At 43.2% G+C, this 18,797-nt stretch overlaps 1 protein-coding gene across 2 annotated transcripts in view; it reads left to right on the forward strand.

The window, feature by feature from the left end:
* The window catches only part of LOC311236070 (uncharacterized protein), a 182,557-nt gene that overhangs the window by 19,047 nt on the left and 144,713 nt on the right, over nucleotides 1–18,797 (forward strand). For both annotated transcript variants that reach the window (XM_084323663.1, XM_084323664.1), the window contains one exon: nucleotides 11,231–11,611. In XM_084323663.1, coding sequence (XP_084179789.1) covers nucleotides 11,231–11,611 — 381 coding nt within the window. The remainder of the gene's footprint in view (nucleotides 1–11,230; nucleotides 11,612–18,797) is intronic.

Consider the following 18,797-nt stretch of genomic DNA (forward strand, 5'->3'; position numbering starts at 1 on the left):
ATGTGGTACAAATGTGTCGAACATTCTAACAACTGCCAAAAATTTGAATGTTGGGTTAGGGTTTGTTAGAATGTTGAACATAGAAGATACATTTTGGTGTCAAACTACAAATTTTCTGGGTCAATAAATGTGCTAATGCTATGAAGAATGTCACCAGATGAATATTTGTACCATTCTAACAACATATTTACATCATTTTTTACTTGTTTAACAGTCAGACATGCATGAATGCATTTGATATGCTGTCAAGCTCCTGCATGTACTCCACGTCAGCCATAGCGTTGAGGCATCCAGTGAGATAGAGGCCAAAGGAGTGGAGCGCCTCTCCGTCATCGGACTTGATAGTAGGCCAGTTCAGTGCATTGTATATATACGCCATTGAGATCCAAGAGCCTCCTTGCCTCACGATAGCCTCGCTCTGGTTCCATGTGAAGACAACTTCTTATCAGCTCTCTTGGCTGTCCATCCGTGTACTGCTCCATGAAGTACAGCCGGTCTCTGTTACTATCTGTCTTGTCCTCCACTCCGTGTTCAAAGGCCCTGATGAATAGCCTGTTCCCCTATAGGGTCTCCACCATGGCTCGTATGGACTCTTGTTGCGGAGACTCTTGTGCCTTCTGTGTAGCACCGCCAGGTGCTCTGGAGCTGCTACTGTAAGCAGGTTCTCCTTTTATCGCTACATTTTATTAACAGATTGCAGAATGGGTACAGTACAGTACAGCTCAATACATACAATTGTTAAGGGGATGCAGACCAGAGAAAGACTTTCGTCTTGTTTACATCAGGGTCCCCCATTTTCAATTAATCATAACATATATGACATACATGACATACAGATAGACATATGTTTGTGTTACGAAAAGAGTCCAGAAAAGAGAGTATATACATACATATACAGGGGGGGGGGGGTTGGGTAGGAGTGGGTGGGGGACTGAACAAGCAAAACTGTACAACTGAACAAGCAAAACTGTACATTGGAATATTGACAAGACCATACTTGGTCATTTACTGTACTTTGGGGGGGGGGGGGGGGGGGGTTGTGTAAGGACATTTACAGGGGCCAGTTTAGAATTGCAGTCTCCCGTAGGTGTTTTTTGAGTGTTTTTGAAAGTGGGTAGTGATTCACATTCTTTTACAGCTTTGGGTAGGGCGTTCCACATTGATGTGGCATAATTGCGAAACGTTGTTTTTAGCGCCTTTGAGGTGCTTTGGTACCATGAGCCGGTGCATGCATAGTCGTAGTACCCTTGAATGAGTGCTCCTGCCAGAGTCTTCAGGGTATTCTTGTTTACCAGTGAGGATATCCGGTACAAGAATCGTGTTCGTTGGTTGACTTTTTTTTATTACATTGGATGCCATTTTGTCACAGGAAAGATTTGCCTCTAGGATGGAACCCAGGTAGGTAATATCTTCTTTCCTTGTGACAATATTGTCACCCACTGTAACTGAGAAGCCGTCCAGTACTTTGAACTTAGCCTCTGCGGCAGCTAAAGCAGCATGGACCTGTAAATCCTCTCTCCTGTTCCTCCCTCTCTGCTCTTAGCTTAGATGAGGTAGCTAAGAGCAGAGCCTCCTGTTCATCGAGTTGTCGTTTTTGCTTTAGAGCGGAAGCCTGGGCTAGCAACTCAGCCCTCTCTAATTCAACTTTCAGACGCATGCTTGCAGATGATGTTCTGGAAAATGTAGTGGATGGTGCTCTAGACCCTTTCCTTTTTACGACGCCGGATGCACTGTCTTCAGGCCTGACCTCATCTTGGTGCTTCCTAGACTCCACTATACGCTGATGCACATCTTTGTGTCAGCCTTTACTGTAAAGTTGTAAAATGTGTCAGCCTTCGGCGTGAACCATTCATCCTGATCTTTCTTCTTCTCCTCTTCTGATGTCTTGCTTAGTACCACCTGGACTGAAGTTTAAGCTCACCAAACTCTCCAAATAGATTGTTGAATTCTACCAATCTTGTACACCTTCCAAGTTACCGTCGTCGTCCTCATCCATTAATTGATTCATCTTATTCATGTGACCAGTTAGTTGACCTAACTTAGCTCTCCTCTTATTGATGGCCTGACGGACATCTTCCTCATAGACCCTTTGTGTCATCTCAACCTTCTTAGGTTCCGACATTTTGTTGTTATCCTTCTTTCAGCGCTCCAGTAGTTCGTGTTGATTCCTTTTTCCTCTTGGAACAGAGTTTTCTTACTAATATGAGGGCCGACGTTCCACTCTACTGGTTAAAGTTGCTTACTCGTGATAAAGAAAAATAATGTCCACAGCCGCTCCAGTGTAAAACAAAGATATCCAAATGGTTTATTTCTCTTCCACAGCGAAGTCTTTCTTTACAGAAGTGGTCCTAAAGCTACTTTCCTAAATATTCACGTCACTACTACAAGGTAAGAAAACTGTATTTTCTCAGTCTCCAAAATCACCGCCGACTCGACTAGAAAATTCCTCCACACTGGAAAGCCGTAAATCAACTTGCCGGCTCTTTCCACAGCAAAATGGTAGGCTTGGCACCTTGGTTGAGAAATGCTGGCGTCAGTCTATGTTGTTTAGTCTATCTGTTCAGTCCTGTTTCAAGCTACACACTGCCTGTTCTGAGAGAATTGTGGACACAAATGTAGAGACACAAATGTTCGGTTATGACATCATACAGTGACATCACAAATGTTCCAGAACGTTCGATCATGACATCATACTGTGACACAAATGTTCTAGAACGTTCAGGCATGACATCATACTGTGACATCACAAATGTTCTAGAATGTTCTATTATGCCAAATAAGACTGACTTTATCTAAATCCAATCAATATTCCTAATGCCGTTTCAATGTAAGGTTATAAAAATAAACATATAAACATTCATATAATACAATAACCTAAATAGCTTTGGCTCCTCCACCATCTGCCATGCTTATATAAAACAACTAACCAAAAGGTGATCTCATTGGATGTGCCCTGACAATTAATGCTTGTATATCTTATCGTGTGTTGTCATGTTTGTTTATATGTTTGTTTAAAAAATAATAAAAGAAAAAAAATACAAAAAAAAAAAAAAACAACATATAAACATTCATATAATACAATAACCTAAATAGCTTTGGCTCCTCCACCATCTGCCATGCTCTTGGGAAAGACAAGTCCACAGCACTTCCCATCTTCCATTCATACACGGGCTGTGACACAACTTCAACATTTTGCGGGAAGGGGAAGAAGTCTGCATGGGTGGCTTGGAATGCCTACCCTCAAGTCACAGAGGCCTTCAACTTCATGGCAGAAAATCCATTTACTCCTGTGACCATAGAAGCCCAGCACTTTTACCTTCTGGAGCGCTTTACCATCATCCTCTATGACAAGACTAGTGAATTGAAACCTGTCGATGAAGCACGGCGAGTGTTGTTCTGTCAAAGAAACAGATCCATGGAACACATTCCACCTACCCAAGATGCACTTCTGCAACATGTAAAGCGAATTGCTTACCAGTCTGGGATCTGGGCGATGTCTGACCTGGCCCAACAGCCGGCACCCAGTCCTGAAGAATGGGGATGGACCTTGGATGGAGAGGTCTGGCTTCCTGTGTGGAGCAATCTACCCATGGAACAGTGACATCTCCTTAGCAAATGATCTCAATACCTTCTATGCGAGGTTTGAGGCTGTGAATAACAACACCAGCCTACAAGCCACGGCAATGGGGGGGGTCTGCTGATGGAGACTCAGTGTTCAGGGTAACAGAGCATGAGGTGAGGCGGACCTTTAAAAAAGTGAATATCAGGAAGGCAGCAAGACCGGACGGCATCCCCGGCCGCGTCCTTTTTTAAAGGTCCGCCTCACCTCATGCTCTGTTACCCTGAACACTGAGTCTCCATCAGCAGACCCCCCCCCATTGCCGTGGCTTGTAGGCTGACTTGACTTGACTTGACTTGACTAAAAGTCTGTGCCGACCAACTGGCCCCGGTATTCACTGACATCTTTAACCTGTCCTTAGAACAGGCTGTCATCCCCACCTGTCTGAAGAAGTCCACCATCATCCCTGTACCCAAAAAATCTACGCCCGCTTGCCTCAACGACTACCGCCCTGTAGCTCTCACCTCCATAGCCATGAAGTGCTTTGAGAAGCTAGTGAAGGGCTACATCTGTTCCTCCCTCCCCATCAACCTGGACCCCCTGCAATTTGCATACCGCCCTAACAGGTCCACGGAGGACGCCATAGCCCATGTGCTGCACACAGCAGCATCACACCTGGACAAGAGGCAGGGGAACTATGTGAGAATGCTGTTCATCGACTACAGCTCAGCATTCAATACCATAGTCTCCTCCAAACTCATAGCCAAGCTCAGGGACCTGGGCTTGAACTATGACCTCTGCCAGTGGGTCTTGGACTTCCTGACGGGCAGACCCCAGGTGGTAAGAGCAGGCAACTGCACCTCCTCATCCATCACACTCAACATAGGGGCCCCCCAGGGCTGTGTTCTGAGCCCCCTCCTCTACTCCCTGTACACACATGACTCCGTGGCACAGCGGAACAACAACACAATCATCAAATTTGCTGATGACACAGTAGTGGTGGGCCTGATCTCTGCCAACGACGAGAGGGCCTACCTGGAAGAGGTAGAGAATCTGTCACAGTGGTGTCAGAAGAACTGCCTCTCCCTGAACATCAGCAAAACAAAAGAGATGATTGTGGACTTCAGGAGGTCGGGGGTCAAGGACTACAGCCCCCTCAGCATCGACGGGGCACCGGTTGAGAGAGTGAACAGTTTCAAGTACCTCGGAGCCCACATATCCGAGGACTTGACATGGACCACACACATTGACAGTGTTGTGAAGAAGGCACGACAACGCCTCTACTTCCTCAGGCGCCTAAGGAAGTTCCAAGTCAGTCAGAAGATCCTTAAGAACTTCTACTCATGTACAATAGAGAGCATCCTGACTGGCAACATCACCTCCTGGTTTGGGAATAGCACTGCACAAGACTCCGAAGAAGCTTCTATCCCCAGGCCATCAGGCTGCTCAACGAACAATAAACACTATGCAACAACACAGCACACACACCCACACGCACACACTCACTTTAAACAAACGACACACTGCAGCACCCACTCTCCACACTTTAGATCACCTAAACACACTTTATATTTATTGGTAAAGGATTTGCACTACAACTCGTACACCTTACTGTAAATTGTACCTAAATTGTACCTCATCCCATTTCTGCTTTGCACTATATAGTATTGTATATTAGTACATTGCATAGTATATTGTATATTGTATGGTAACTCAGTTACTTCTATTCTGCATCGAACATTGTACATAATGTCTATACTGAACACTGTGACCTCTATTTTTACTTCTATTTTACATGCTATACTATTTTATTTCATACTTATCTTGTCTAGCACAGTCTCTGGAGCGTAACAGTAAGAAGCATTTTGTATAAAAGTATTCTGTACTTCTGTATGACAACTATTAAAGAAACTTGAAACTTGATGGCATCAAAAGCCTGCAATGAACTTGTGAAGTGCAATTGAAGTGGTTGTGGTGCAAGGTGCTCATGCAAGAAGGCACATTGGAAATGCACAGATCTTTGCAGCTGCCATTGTGACAGATATGTCACAGCTTCTGTGCACTCACCCGGAGATTTCCTGGACCTCTCTCTCGTGCTTCCTGGACTCCAGCCTTCCTACCGCCTGCCCGCTGAGGAAGATTCCGACCAGGATCAAAGCCAGCGTGCCATGGTTCCCAGTGCCAGACCGTGGCCACATATGGTAGGCTACAGTCTAGTTCTCTAGTCTATTCTATTAAGCTTCTTTTATTGTTTTGTATTTTGTGCTGCCTTACAACCCGCGCTTACCAGTGTTTGCTTTTGCTCCTCAGTGATTCCCCTGGACCTGTCAAGACACCTTGTGACCCCTCTCAAGCCTCACGTTCCCCCAGACGTTCCCTGGACCTCTCCCTCATGCTTCCAGGACTCCAGCCTTCCTACCGCCAGCCCGCTGATGAGGATGCTGACCAGGATCAAGGCCAGCATGCCATGGGTCTAGTGCCAGAACCTAGACACATAATACGGTACAGTCTTGATTCTATTAAGCTTTTCCAGTGTTTTGTATTTTGTGGTGCCTCGCATTCGCTACAAGCTCGTACTTACTCATATTTCCTCTCGCTCCCCAGTGACGCCTCCAACCAACTTTCCGTGGACCACTCCCTTGTGCTTCACAGACCCCAGCCTTCCTACCTCTGGACTCTTGTTCACACACATGCACACATGCTGGACTCTTGCACACACTCTTGTGTGTGTGACTCTTGCACACACCTATGCATATTGGTCATATGCAACATCATTCCCACATAGTCTTTGCACCATATATTTAGTTCCACACTCCATAACAGTTAAATACGCCTATACGGGCTAAAGAGTTATGATAATAATAATAATAATAATAATACATGTAATTTATTGAAGTTCCTATGTCTCTTGTGCCACCTCCCTCCGCCATAACTTTAACGAGATAATTTGTTCTTATAGTAACAAGTGATCCTAATAAAATGTCTATTCGATTCATGCATGTCTGACTGTTAAACAAGTAAAATATGATGTAAATATGTTGTTAGAATGGTACAAAATTCATCTGGTGACATTCTTCATGACATTAACACATTTATTGACCCAGAAAATGTGTAGTTTGACATCAAAATGTATCTTCTATGTTCAACATTCTAACAAACCCTAACCCAACATTCACATTTTTGGCAGTTGTTAGAATGTTCGACACATTTGTACCACATGCACAAACCTGCTTGATTATCTCCCCAAATAGCATGCAAGTTGGACAGAGTGGGTATGTCTGGAAAGAAGAGGCTTGTGGGTACCTATAAAACCAATGTTCACTCTGATATATTCATGTGAACGGCCAAGGGACCTTTTGGAAGATGAGCATGGCAGTTTTTTCTAGGCGAAAATTTAACATAATTTTGAATCATTGCCTATTAAAACCCCCTTCCCAACAGTTGGGCTTAATGAAAATGATACCAATGGAAAGCTTAGCTTCTCTAGTTTACAGGGATACCAATACCTTTGTGTTCGTTCAAATATTGAGCGCGCTATGGACCAAGATATCTATTAATGGGCAGAACCTTGATTTTACATGGCGGCCATCTTGAAATCCATCATGATGACGTGGCCCCTACCCCAAAATGAAAGCTATGATGGTGAGGAACGCGTGGGAAAAATGTTGTGCTTTTGTCCGGCGCGTCCACATTTTTTTCACGTTTTTTTCTTTTTTAAGTATTTTTATTGCACATTACTTTAGTTACATTCCATAATGATGAACACATGCAATCTTGTTTTTTTTCTTGTTAAAAAACGATTGTACAGCGGCATATAACAAAAAATATTAAAAATAAAAATAAACATTCTTTAATTTGGCGGATTTATACATACAAATAAACAGGGTAGTTAAATAAGCTAGATTCTTGCTGGGAAATAAAAAAGAGACCAAAAAAATCAGAGCATTAGAAAAAGGCCAAGACAAAACAGAGAATATACCTTCAGACATTACTGTAATAAGAGTAACACTTTGAACTTATATATCATCTTCATCCCTCAGACCCTTTAAGTAATCCAACACCGGCCCCCATGTCTTATCAAACACCTTTCTGTCCTGTATTTTTTAATCTAAGCCTCTCTAAGTAGAGGGTCTCACCCAGCTCTCTCATCCACATTTCAAATGAGGGTGCTGCATCAGACTTCCAGAGTCTCAAAATGAGCTTTTTAGCCAACACAGCACCTAGATATATCGGCCATTTTTCATTGCCAGAGTACCTAGTAGCATCGTCGCTAGAGCCCAAAATGGCCACTAAGGGGCAGGGTTCCCATTGTTTATTAAAAGCTTTTGAATAAAAGTCAAATATATTAGACCAGAACGTGTGTAAGTTGGGACAAGACCAGAGTTGATGTGTAAGGGTACCATCTTGATTTTTACATTTGTTACACAGTGCTGATACGCTAGGATACATCTTATTCACTTTCACCTTCGAGTAGTGCAACCTGTGTATCACCCCCCCCCCCCCCCCCTATTTCTGCGTCGGGGAAAACCGTGCTGCGTCACGGATCTGGTGGACTCCGAGTTCGATTCCCGGACCCGCCGTCATTTGCCAGAATGTCTTCCCCTGCTCTATATCCCGTTTCACCCTGTATCTGTCGGTCATGCTTGACCAGAAAAGCGATAAACGCTAAAAAATAAAGTTTAAAAAAAAAATACACGTTTCCCAGAATTCCTCATTGAGGGGTATCCCCAGTTCTGACTCTCACGCAGTCCTATATCTTTCTGTGCTAACTATTACCTGATTGAAAAGTGTCTGGTATATTTTTGACACCGCCCCTTTACTACCTGGTCTAACATTAATTATAGTTTCCAGTGCTTGATGCTGAGGAATGTCTGACCATGTATCTACATGAGTCCTTACGAAGTTCCATATCTGTAAATAGCGGGAAAGAATGTGTTGATGGTAAATCATGTTTGACCCTCAGTTGCTCGAATGATAAAAATGATAAAAACTGGCCCCCTTGGTACACGTCCTTCAAGCACCCTATACCCTTCACCTTCCACTGTGCAAACCCTTGATCCATAGTGGATGGCTTAAAGGCATGGTTATTACCGATTGGAGTGTCTGTATACATATTTGGAGCGTTCAAGTATGTTTTAATCTGTTTCCATACCTTCAAGGAGCTATGTACTATACAATTCCCTTCATATAGTGATTTGTTTATCTTGACAGGGCTATTCAAAAGGGCTAGGAGAGAGGTTCCCTGACAAGCTGCTTGCTCCATTGAGAGCCATGCAGGAGTAACCTCCTCCATGTCCTTCACACAGTTGTGTTTTTCGTTCTGTTTCATGATCAGCCACACTGTTCTTGCGTGTTTCGAATGGCATCAGAATGTGAATCACTACCCACTTTCAAAAACACTCTCAAAAAACACCTACGGGAGACTGCAATTCGAAACTGGCCCCTGTAAATGTCCTAGCACAACCCCCTCCAATGTACAGTAAAAATTACCAAGTATGGTCTTGTCAATATTCCAATGTACAGTTTTGCTTGTACAGTTGTACAGTGTCCCCCACCCACCCCTCCTACCCAACCTCCCCCCCACTCCTACCCAACCCCCCACCCACCCAACCACCTCCAATGTACAGTTTCTACGTCAAATGTATATACTTTTTCTCTGGACTCTTTTCGTATCACAAACGGTACTGTATTTGCAAATCTGGTATGTCATAAATGTATAGATGTAGCAGTACTGTCTATCTGTATGTCATATATGTTACGATGAATTGAAAATGGGGGACCCTGATGTAAACAAGACGAAAGTCTTTCTCTGGTCTGCATCCCCTTAACAATTGTATGTATTGAGCTGTACTGTACTGTACCCATTCTGCAATCTGTTAATAAAGTTTTCAATCAATCAATCAATAACAGTAACTTGGCCATGGTCACGTGGTTTCCTTGGCAACAGCTGAGCTGTAGCAGAGGGGGAAACTAAACGCACGTCTGCAGCCCCACCCCCTTTCCCAACGTCATCCCTCCGGTTTTGTTTTCCCTTAAGTTTCTAAGCAGCTGAATCATTGTAGTCAATTGACATTGCAAAGTCACCCTTCTCTCATAGGGTCTCCTGCTCTGATAGACCTCAGGCGGTTGTAAATCTGTAAGTTACACAGGACTGTGTGGTGAACCTTGTTCTTGTACAGATAATATAGTTACTGTTCCTTCAAAACCTGTTCCAGTACTTAGATACAGTAGATTTGATGTCACAAAGATCTAGGAATTAATCGTTTATTTGTTTTCAACACTTGAGTTGTTGTTAGCAGCTAAATAATCATTTACAGTGTGATTCATGCATGTAGAAGATATGCTAATGTTCAATTATGTTTTGATTGAGCTTTTCTTATTATTTTTATTATTACAGTATTTACCGGTAGCCGGTAGGTGAGGTTTATTTCACCACACCTTTTATTGCCGTTTATTTTCCTCTGCTTGACCTTTCCTTAAAACGTTTAAAATGTGCAAATCCATCCCCCACAGAGGCGGAGGTTAGGCAGGGCGAACGGCTGCAGCTGGAAGCATCTCGGGACGCTGCTGGCTGTGTGTAAAACATGCCGCATCCGAACTCCGTTGTTCTCAGTCAGGAATAAAGGTCTTGTTGTTGTTGTCGTCAGAATCAGACATAGGCCTAGGCACTTTCAGTTTCATTTCTCTCTCACCAGGGATTGGTTTGGGTTTCATGACAGAAAAGAGGGAGGGGAGGGAGCAGGGAGAGTTCATAAAGACGATGTGCTGACTTTTTTTCCACAAGACAGTCGATGAACCTAGCAGTGGCAGGACAGCATTTTGATCATTCCAAATTCAGGTCAAGATTTGATTTGGATACTGTAGTTTGACCACTGAATGGTACACTCTTCAACTAGTGCTGCTTGTCGGTGAGATGCACTCTTTTCCATATGCTGCGTTACCTGTTTATTAGTATTGCATTGATAGTATTGGTTGAATTGATTGCATTTTGTATATCTACTTCTAAGTATATAGGTCATGAAATGTGTAATAAGTCAAACAAATGTTTTGGTATATTCATATGCTATTATTATATTATAATGAGCTATCAGTTGGAATTTTCCTTTGTTGCTGGTAGCTGAGCAATCGAGATCATTGAGGACCTTAAATGAAGAACCACATAACTTCCCATTTAAAAATGTCAGAAGAACAACGTTATTATCTAAATATGGTAATTTAGAATGTTGGGTTCATTCATAGTTGAAGACAGTAGAGGTTGAGTACTTTCTTGTGATATAAAACATTCACACTCCCAAGTGATTTTCTTTTTTTATCCACTTTTTCTATTTTTCTCCCATCCCAATTCCACTGTGCCAATTCTCCCCTCCCCTGTCTTGAACGTTGCTCGCATATGCCCTTATTTCCGCTGTGCTGTATAATGACAATACATTTGAATCTAATCCAATTCAAGTTGTGTGGGAGTGTTATGATCACTTGGTTGCTAAATATTTTGGAAATTGAAACAATGGCAGTTGTTTGTTGTTGTGTAACCTTTTCAGTCTGGTTAGTCTGGTTAGCATCAGATTTGGTTCCATTACTTGGGCTAAATTAAGCCACAGATTATTCATGGACCAGACACTTCTGATTCACCGTGTGTTTGCACTGATGGAAATATTTTCTTCCCCTTATTAGCATCACCAAAGATGGGGACGGATCTGGACAGAATAGTGGCCATGATGAAGAACCATCGAGAGGGGATTCCCCTGAGGAAGCTCTCCGTCGTCTACGGCCAGACTTACCACCAGAACCTGACCCTCGCCTCCCTGGGCTTCCAGTCCACGGCCGACCTGGTGGCCTCCCTGGACGAGGACCTGGTTGTGGAAGAGGAGCACGTCTACCACAAGACACACTGGCCTCAGCGGGGGGATAGGCCTTCCGAACCGGCCGCGGGGGAACGCCGTCCGGCCACTCCCTCCAGAGCCACGACCCGATCGGGGAAAGACCCGCCACTAGCTCCCTTCGTATCAAACCTTTCACAGGCCAGCTCTCACTACGGGCCTCCACCTTCTGCAGGTATTTCATTTGGAGCTCCTTTAGGCCATGTCCAGACTAAAATGATTTTGGTAATTTTAGGCAAAGTATTTGATCGTTTGCACCATTCTGCCACACGGAACTGCGTTCTGGCAGCCTGAAGACGATACTTTCTGATACCAGCTCCCAGAGTGCGCAATTCTGAAGACGCACCCCATTGCGTCACCATCTTTACAAGCGATACGCGTCTTCTCCTGAACCGATGATGCGATAGTCCACCTCTCCCTTACCCCGCGTGTGAAAACATCACAACAATGGCATGTACAGCTATTGAGCTTGATCGGGCTTTTACAGCTTTACATATGCTGTGCTCTCTGTCTGAAGCGGAGCGGGGTTCTGCTGTACACGCACTCCCGACCGAGGCGCACACACATGCTCACACGCATCTCCCTTATTCCGCATGCAAACCCAGACAAAAAAAACAAACATGATACATATATGTCTTATATGTCCTGGCTAGAAGTGTTTATTAAACACCGGGAGTTATTATTAAACAACAATGGCATCAGAGTAGTTGCATTCGTGTTACAGAAGCTATTGAGCTTGATCCGGGAGGCTACTGTGATGCAATACACGATACTAACTAGAGATTAGCGTCACATAGCTGGCCTTTTTCTGAAAACCCAAGCGCATATTGTTCCATAGCATACGCCTTCAGTTGATCATGACAAATCCTCTCTTACCGTGACGATTAAAAAGCCTCCATAATTTATTAAATAAAGCTGTAGCCAGCCAGCTAGCATTGATGCTATTCAAAATGCTAAATAGCTAACCAACTAAATACAATAGACAGTGGTATCCTGAGGTAATGTTAAATACAACGTTTGCTAGTCGAAATGACTGGACACACACAGGGACAATTAAACATCAATCAATTAATTTATTCCAACAGGTAGTTTGAGCTGCATGTGAGCCGCGGTCTTTCTCTCCTCTCCTTTGGAAACTAATGACGTTACGTTAGCTCGAAAAGCACAGAACCAGCCGACACAAGTTAAGCTGCAGACACTATAACACTTCCAGTCTGGGGTTTTCAAAATAAAAGAAACAGGAAAGACATTTATTTAGTAAATTTGTGCCATGCACTTATTATCTTGAGACATTTTAGTTTTACGGAAACCTTAAAATGAAACTAAAACGAAACGGATCAAAATAGTTTTAGTCTGGACAAGGCCTTAGATTCCGCAGTCCTCTCCTCCACCAGCACCACCCGCCCTGCTCCTCTTCCACTCTCCAACACATCCAAGAGGACAGCATATTCAAAACACTCATCATGATCAAATCTGGCTTTCTGTGTCGTTAATTATTTTTACGGATGCACATTAGTTCGTTTTAATTGGCTTGTTGAAGCTAGATCAGGCTAAGATACCAGACCGTGAGTTCAACTCACGTTTTTTTCTCTCCTCTCACTGCTGGCTGGCGTCCACGGTGCTGCCCCCCCCGGCCTCGCTTGCTTGGCTCGCTTGCTGGCTTGGCTCGTGTCCATGGCTTTGCTCGGTTGGCTGTCTCTCCCCCATGGCCTTGGCACTGCACCGTCACCGGCCCAATAGACCTATCGCTAAGGCACGCCCCCTTTGAAAACTCGGACACAGAGCCGACCGTGAATGACTCGTTGACGATGGCGGCAGGCAGCCCCTTTCCTGACTGTGATGCAAGCCTTGCTTCACAGTCACGAAAGGGGCTAGGCCGCTGGAGATTGACCACAGCAGGTAATAGACCTGTTTTTTTTTAAAGATAACACAAATATTTCATCTAGAAGCAGACAGAGAGGGTTACAATATGCAGTGGAAAAGTACGTTCATGAGATACACATTTACCTTAGACCTCCATGGTGATGCAAGCATTAGCTATAGATAACGTCTCAAGCATTACTTACAGTTGACTTGATTGAAGATTACAAGAACTATGACGATAATCCATGATTACTACTATTGCTGATACATTTAGTTTAGTGGTCCAACGCAGTATACGAGCTAGACCCGACAGTTGTGTCACTAGTCACTAGAATGAGGAAAAAAGTGAGAGCTGTCACTTGCCAACAATCCTCCTCCATAAAGGGGTGAGACATCAGAGAATGGTATGCTGTACATTCTAGTGTACATCAGGTCAAATGATTGATTACACTAACTATAAATGTATAGTGATAGAGACCAAAGTAAAAATACCTAATAATAAAATAGACCTAGGGGGCGACAGTGGCTTGGGAGTAGAGCAGTCGTCTGGTAATCCGGAGGTTCCCGGTTTGATTCTCGCTCCTCCCGGGCAGCGTGTCGAAGTGTCCTTGAGCAAGACACTGATGAGCAGGTTGGCACCTTGCATGGTTGCCTCCACCGTCGGTGTGTGAATGTGAGTGAATGGGTAAGATGTGAGAAACAAATTGTAAAGCGCTTTGGATAAAAGCGCTATATAAATACAGCCATTTACCATTTACCAAAATACCTGTAAATCACAGTAAATGGGTACAGGTCAGGACATAGCTTTTCTTATAACACTAAGTATAAGTTATATTTAATATAGGGCGGCTACGTGGCGTAGTGGGCACGAATGACGGAGACGCTGGGCTTGCCTGTTCGAGCCCAGCGCTCCACATTGCTTTCAGTTTAGCTGGTCGTTCATACTAATACACATTGGCCGTATTAGGGGGTGGGAAACTGATGGGTGGGGATCGGGCGTTGTGGACAGCGACTCCTACAGGTCGGTTGGTGCGCCTGCGCAGTAGAATCAGGAAGTGTCGGGGGCAGCGTGAGCCTCCCACGCGTTACTCCTCACCACTGAGAGATCGAGCTGCGCAGGTGAAAAGATGCGACTGCTGTTACCTCAAGTACCGGAGGGGACTTGTGCTATGTATGACTTAGTCCACATTGCAGCCGGCTTGTGGGGGGCAAGAAACAGCGTTCGTGACAGGGGAGGGTTGAATTGGATGATACGAAATTGGGATGGGAGAAAATATAGAAAATGGGAGAAAAAGTGGATCAAATTTTTTTTTTATATTTAATATAAATATAAATAAATGCATATACAACACATTCTCAAGATAGATCACTCTGATTAGAAAAGAAAACCCACAACTAAAGTGTACATAAATAGCCACTATTTTTAATATATACAATAAATATACATGGATTTACAGTTACACAAATGGATGTACGATATAAACTGGAATAGCGAACAATATCATGTATTGTTGTGATACATCTATGGTAATTTAACATTATATTCTTCTAGTACCTCCATTATGGATTAATAGCCTGGTCTGTTGACATTTGCAATATCAGCAACTGTTGATGAAGATTAAGTACTTTAAGTAAACCAGCAATCTGAGGGACACAGAGCAGCATAACTGGACCACTTTAACAACCTTCAGGTCAATCGAGGGTTGAATGCACTGAAATACAAGAACACCCTATAGATTAGAATATGTACTGTACTTTTACTTTTGAAACTTAATACAGTACTGTAGTGATTGTAATGGTACATAATTCACCCACAGACCTATTGTTAGGAACATTCTAGAAAAGTAGTGCCGCCCGAACATTCTGGAACGTGTGTGATGATGTCATGGCAGTACATTCTAGAACCTTAGCGCTGCCCGATCATTCTGGAACGTTGGTGATGATGTCATAGTAGAACCTTCTAGAACCTCTAACATTCCTATTAAGCATTCTGTTTAGCTTTCTAGTAATGTCCACCTTCCATTGGGGGAGCCTGGCATAGATATCTATATAGAACACTAGATAGCTTAAGGCGGAGTCACCAGCGTCACTGAACCGCCGCCATCTTGCTCGAGTCAGCCTTGAGTGAGGGTGAGTGAGCTGCACAGACAAAAATACTCATAACTCGCTGAAATATTGACGGATTTACCAACGGGTTGGTTTATTACAAGCATTATTAACGTGGCTATGATTCAAGCGGTTTGTAAAAAAAACTAAAAAAAAAACTGCCTTTAAGTAAAAAAAGTAGACATGAATGTTATCAGTAGCTGAGCTTCCTCGATCAAGATGGCCGCCCTATGACGACGTCGCTCTACATTGGCCGGCAGCGCGGGTAAGCTATCTAGTGTTCTATATAGATATCCATGGAGCCTGGTGCCCACAGGCCGGCACTCCTCATCTGGAGTAAGAGGGGAGGAGAGAGGGGTGATGGATAAGGGGAGAGGGATGAGGGGGAGGTGAATGAGGAGAGAGGGATGAGGGGGAGAGAGGGATATTATTCAGTTAATGACATGATTGTAAAGCTGCACACATTCCATGATGCTCACTTTAGTCCAAAAACATAAATCAGACCTCTTTCATTGTCACTCATGTCCTGTCTTGGGTTGACCTGTGTCGTCTCTGTGAGGGCAGTAACATCTCCAGCACACCTCATTCTGTGAAGAAAACACAAAAAGCTGAGTATTGGCTAAGCATAGACAGATAATAATAATAGTTCATTTATGGAGCATCTTTCATACATAAAATGCAGCTCAAAGTGGATTTTATTGACAACAAACATAACAACTTTGACAGATCAACATTTGTGTTTGCCTTGTCAGGGATAAAACGAAAAGTCCAAGGCCCTCATTTATCAACGTTGCGTACGCACAGATATGTGCTTAACCCGTGCGTACGACCATTTCTAAGCAAAGTGTGGGATTTATCAATTTGAACGTGAACTTGACTTTGTGCTTATATCTACGCACAGCTCGGAGCATGCGTACCTGACGCCCGGTGGTAGAATATGATACTGCAGACGGACGGCATATGCGCTCATCAGTTTCATGCATGTTTCAATGCGGAAATAAGCTTCCGTGCATTACTCCCGACACTGGCGCGTGTTCTGTATGAACCGTAATTCATTATAGTTCATTGTGAAATAGCGATAGTAGTGTAATTATTGTCAAACCCTTAATAGCATGTGGAATAGGTATTTCCGAATGAATTCAGCCTGGTTCATAGCGTTATTATAGGAATACTTCTCCGGTGTGCGCTCAGATGTTTTCAGAGATATAGGGCATGTCTATTTGCAGAGAGAGAGAACATAATAATATTAAGTAGAGTTCGCTACCCGAGACACATTCTCCTTGATTTGTACCGCAATTTGAGACCCACATTGGAGCGTGGAGCAAAACGCAGTGTTGGATGTCTAATTTCCCCAACCCCACCAACCATATACAATATCCATATATCAATAACAGGAGGCCAGAGAGGATTTTACGCCAGGTTACCCAACATCATCGGAGCAATATATAGACTGTACCCATATAGCTTTCAATGCTCCATCAATAAACAAATCCAGTAATGTGAACGGGATTCCACTCGGTCAATGTACAGATAATCTGCGATGCGCATTTTGGCTGATAATGTGCCGGTGGCCGCGTCTCATTCAGGCCTAATTGTATTTAATTCAATTGTAATGTTATTACTGGGGTATCTAAAACATCACTTAAATGCAGATCAGGGTTATCCACTGAAGCCATAATGACTCTGACCAGAACCACGGGCTCATGACGAGCGCACATAATAGGCATTGTAGAGCGCAGAGTTGGCCTGCTGACAGCTTGTCATTTATTTCTGTCAATGTGCTGGTTCTGTAGCAGGACTGGGTCAGTCAACATCCTTGGCTCCCGGCGCACCGAAGATAGTCTACACGCTCCCTCCTCCTCAGCGGAGTTGTCTGTGAACTTGGCAACTTCATTGGATTTATTTATTCTCAAAAAATATCTATAATCATACGATTAAATATTGTTTAAAATAAAACGCTAAATACTATTATTCTGTGTGTCATGTTTCCAAATAAGATTGTTCACAACGGGAAATGCTGTGTATACGTTCAATTTGTTGGTTGGACCTCGGTGATCAATCTTGCTCTCAGTGAAGTCTCTCAGAGTTCGCTCGGGTTAGACCATTATTTCACATCCCATGGGGGTGTTTTATGACCATAATAATCGGGGTGGTTCTGGTATGCAAATACTTAAAACTATGCACAAGCTCCAACGTGGGATCAAAGTGATATTTATCAAGACAGGTGTGCGTAGGACCTGTGTATGCACGTGTGATAAATCCAGTTTTTTTTTGTGCGTGCACACATTCTAAATTCTGTGCTTACGAACGAAAGTAGAAGACTTTCTAAGAAGTGTTGATAAATGAGGGCCCTGGACTTATTTACTGTTTACATCGTTGTCCCTGTTGTTACTGGTTTCAAGTGGCACTATGGCATCTGAAGTGCATCGAGCATTCTTAGTGCATGTAGTAGTATTCATGTTATTAGTATTCTGTTGTCTGTTAGCCAGTTCTTTATACTATCAATGGTGGTCACTACATTACATCTATAACTATAACTGTCCTTGTTGGTCATCATTTCCACTGTTATGCACCTGGCTTGCGGTAACGTTGCTGACGTTATGATGCAGAAAGCTAACCTTATGATACAGAAGGCTCACGTTATGATGCAGAAAGCTAACCTTATAATACAGAAGGCTCACGTTATGATGCAGAAAGCTAACCTTATGATACAGAAGGCTCACGTTATGATGCAGAAAGCTAACCTTATGATGCAGAAATATCTCCGGTATCGTTACATGTTGGCAGCTAACGTTAGCTAGCTGCTAACGTTAGCTAACTGGGCTGGATATACGATAGCTAGTTCGCAGTCAAAGTCAAACGTTAGCAAACTAATAGTTTGGTCTACATTTCTAATACATGCCGTCAAATATTATGTCTTTATGAATTGACCTTACCTTTGAGCAAACATAAGTGTCCTTGGTAATGGTATTCACATTCAGTTGTGTATGTGGTCGACGACACAATATAATCCATCGCTTGCATTTCTCTAGTTTTCGTTTGGGCTTCGGGAAAGGTATGAAATATACTCCTCCATCCAGTCTTTCAGGGTACCTGGTGTCCGAATTACAGGTACCCCACGCACAGCGTTTCACCATCGGATATTAGGTAGATAATAACATATAAACTGAACTCTTACACAGTGGTTTTGATCACAGCCGTCTGGTAGAGCCATATGGAATCCGCGATCACGGAATTGCGGACGGAATCGCGGAATTGAGCAATAAAAATGGAATCAACTAAAAAAAATTTTTTTTTTTTTTAACTTTTTTTTTTTATGTTGTGGGACTTGTACAACACTTTGTTCAACTTTGCCAGTGCTGTAAAGTTTAAACCTTTTTAAATCTTAGACA

Source organism: Notolepis coatsorum (genome assembly GCF_963971535.1).
Source record: "Notolepis coatsorum genome assembly, chromosome: 10".
NCBI lineage: Eukaryota > Metazoa > Chordata > Actinopteri > Aulopiformes > Paralepididae > Notolepis > Notolepis coatsorum.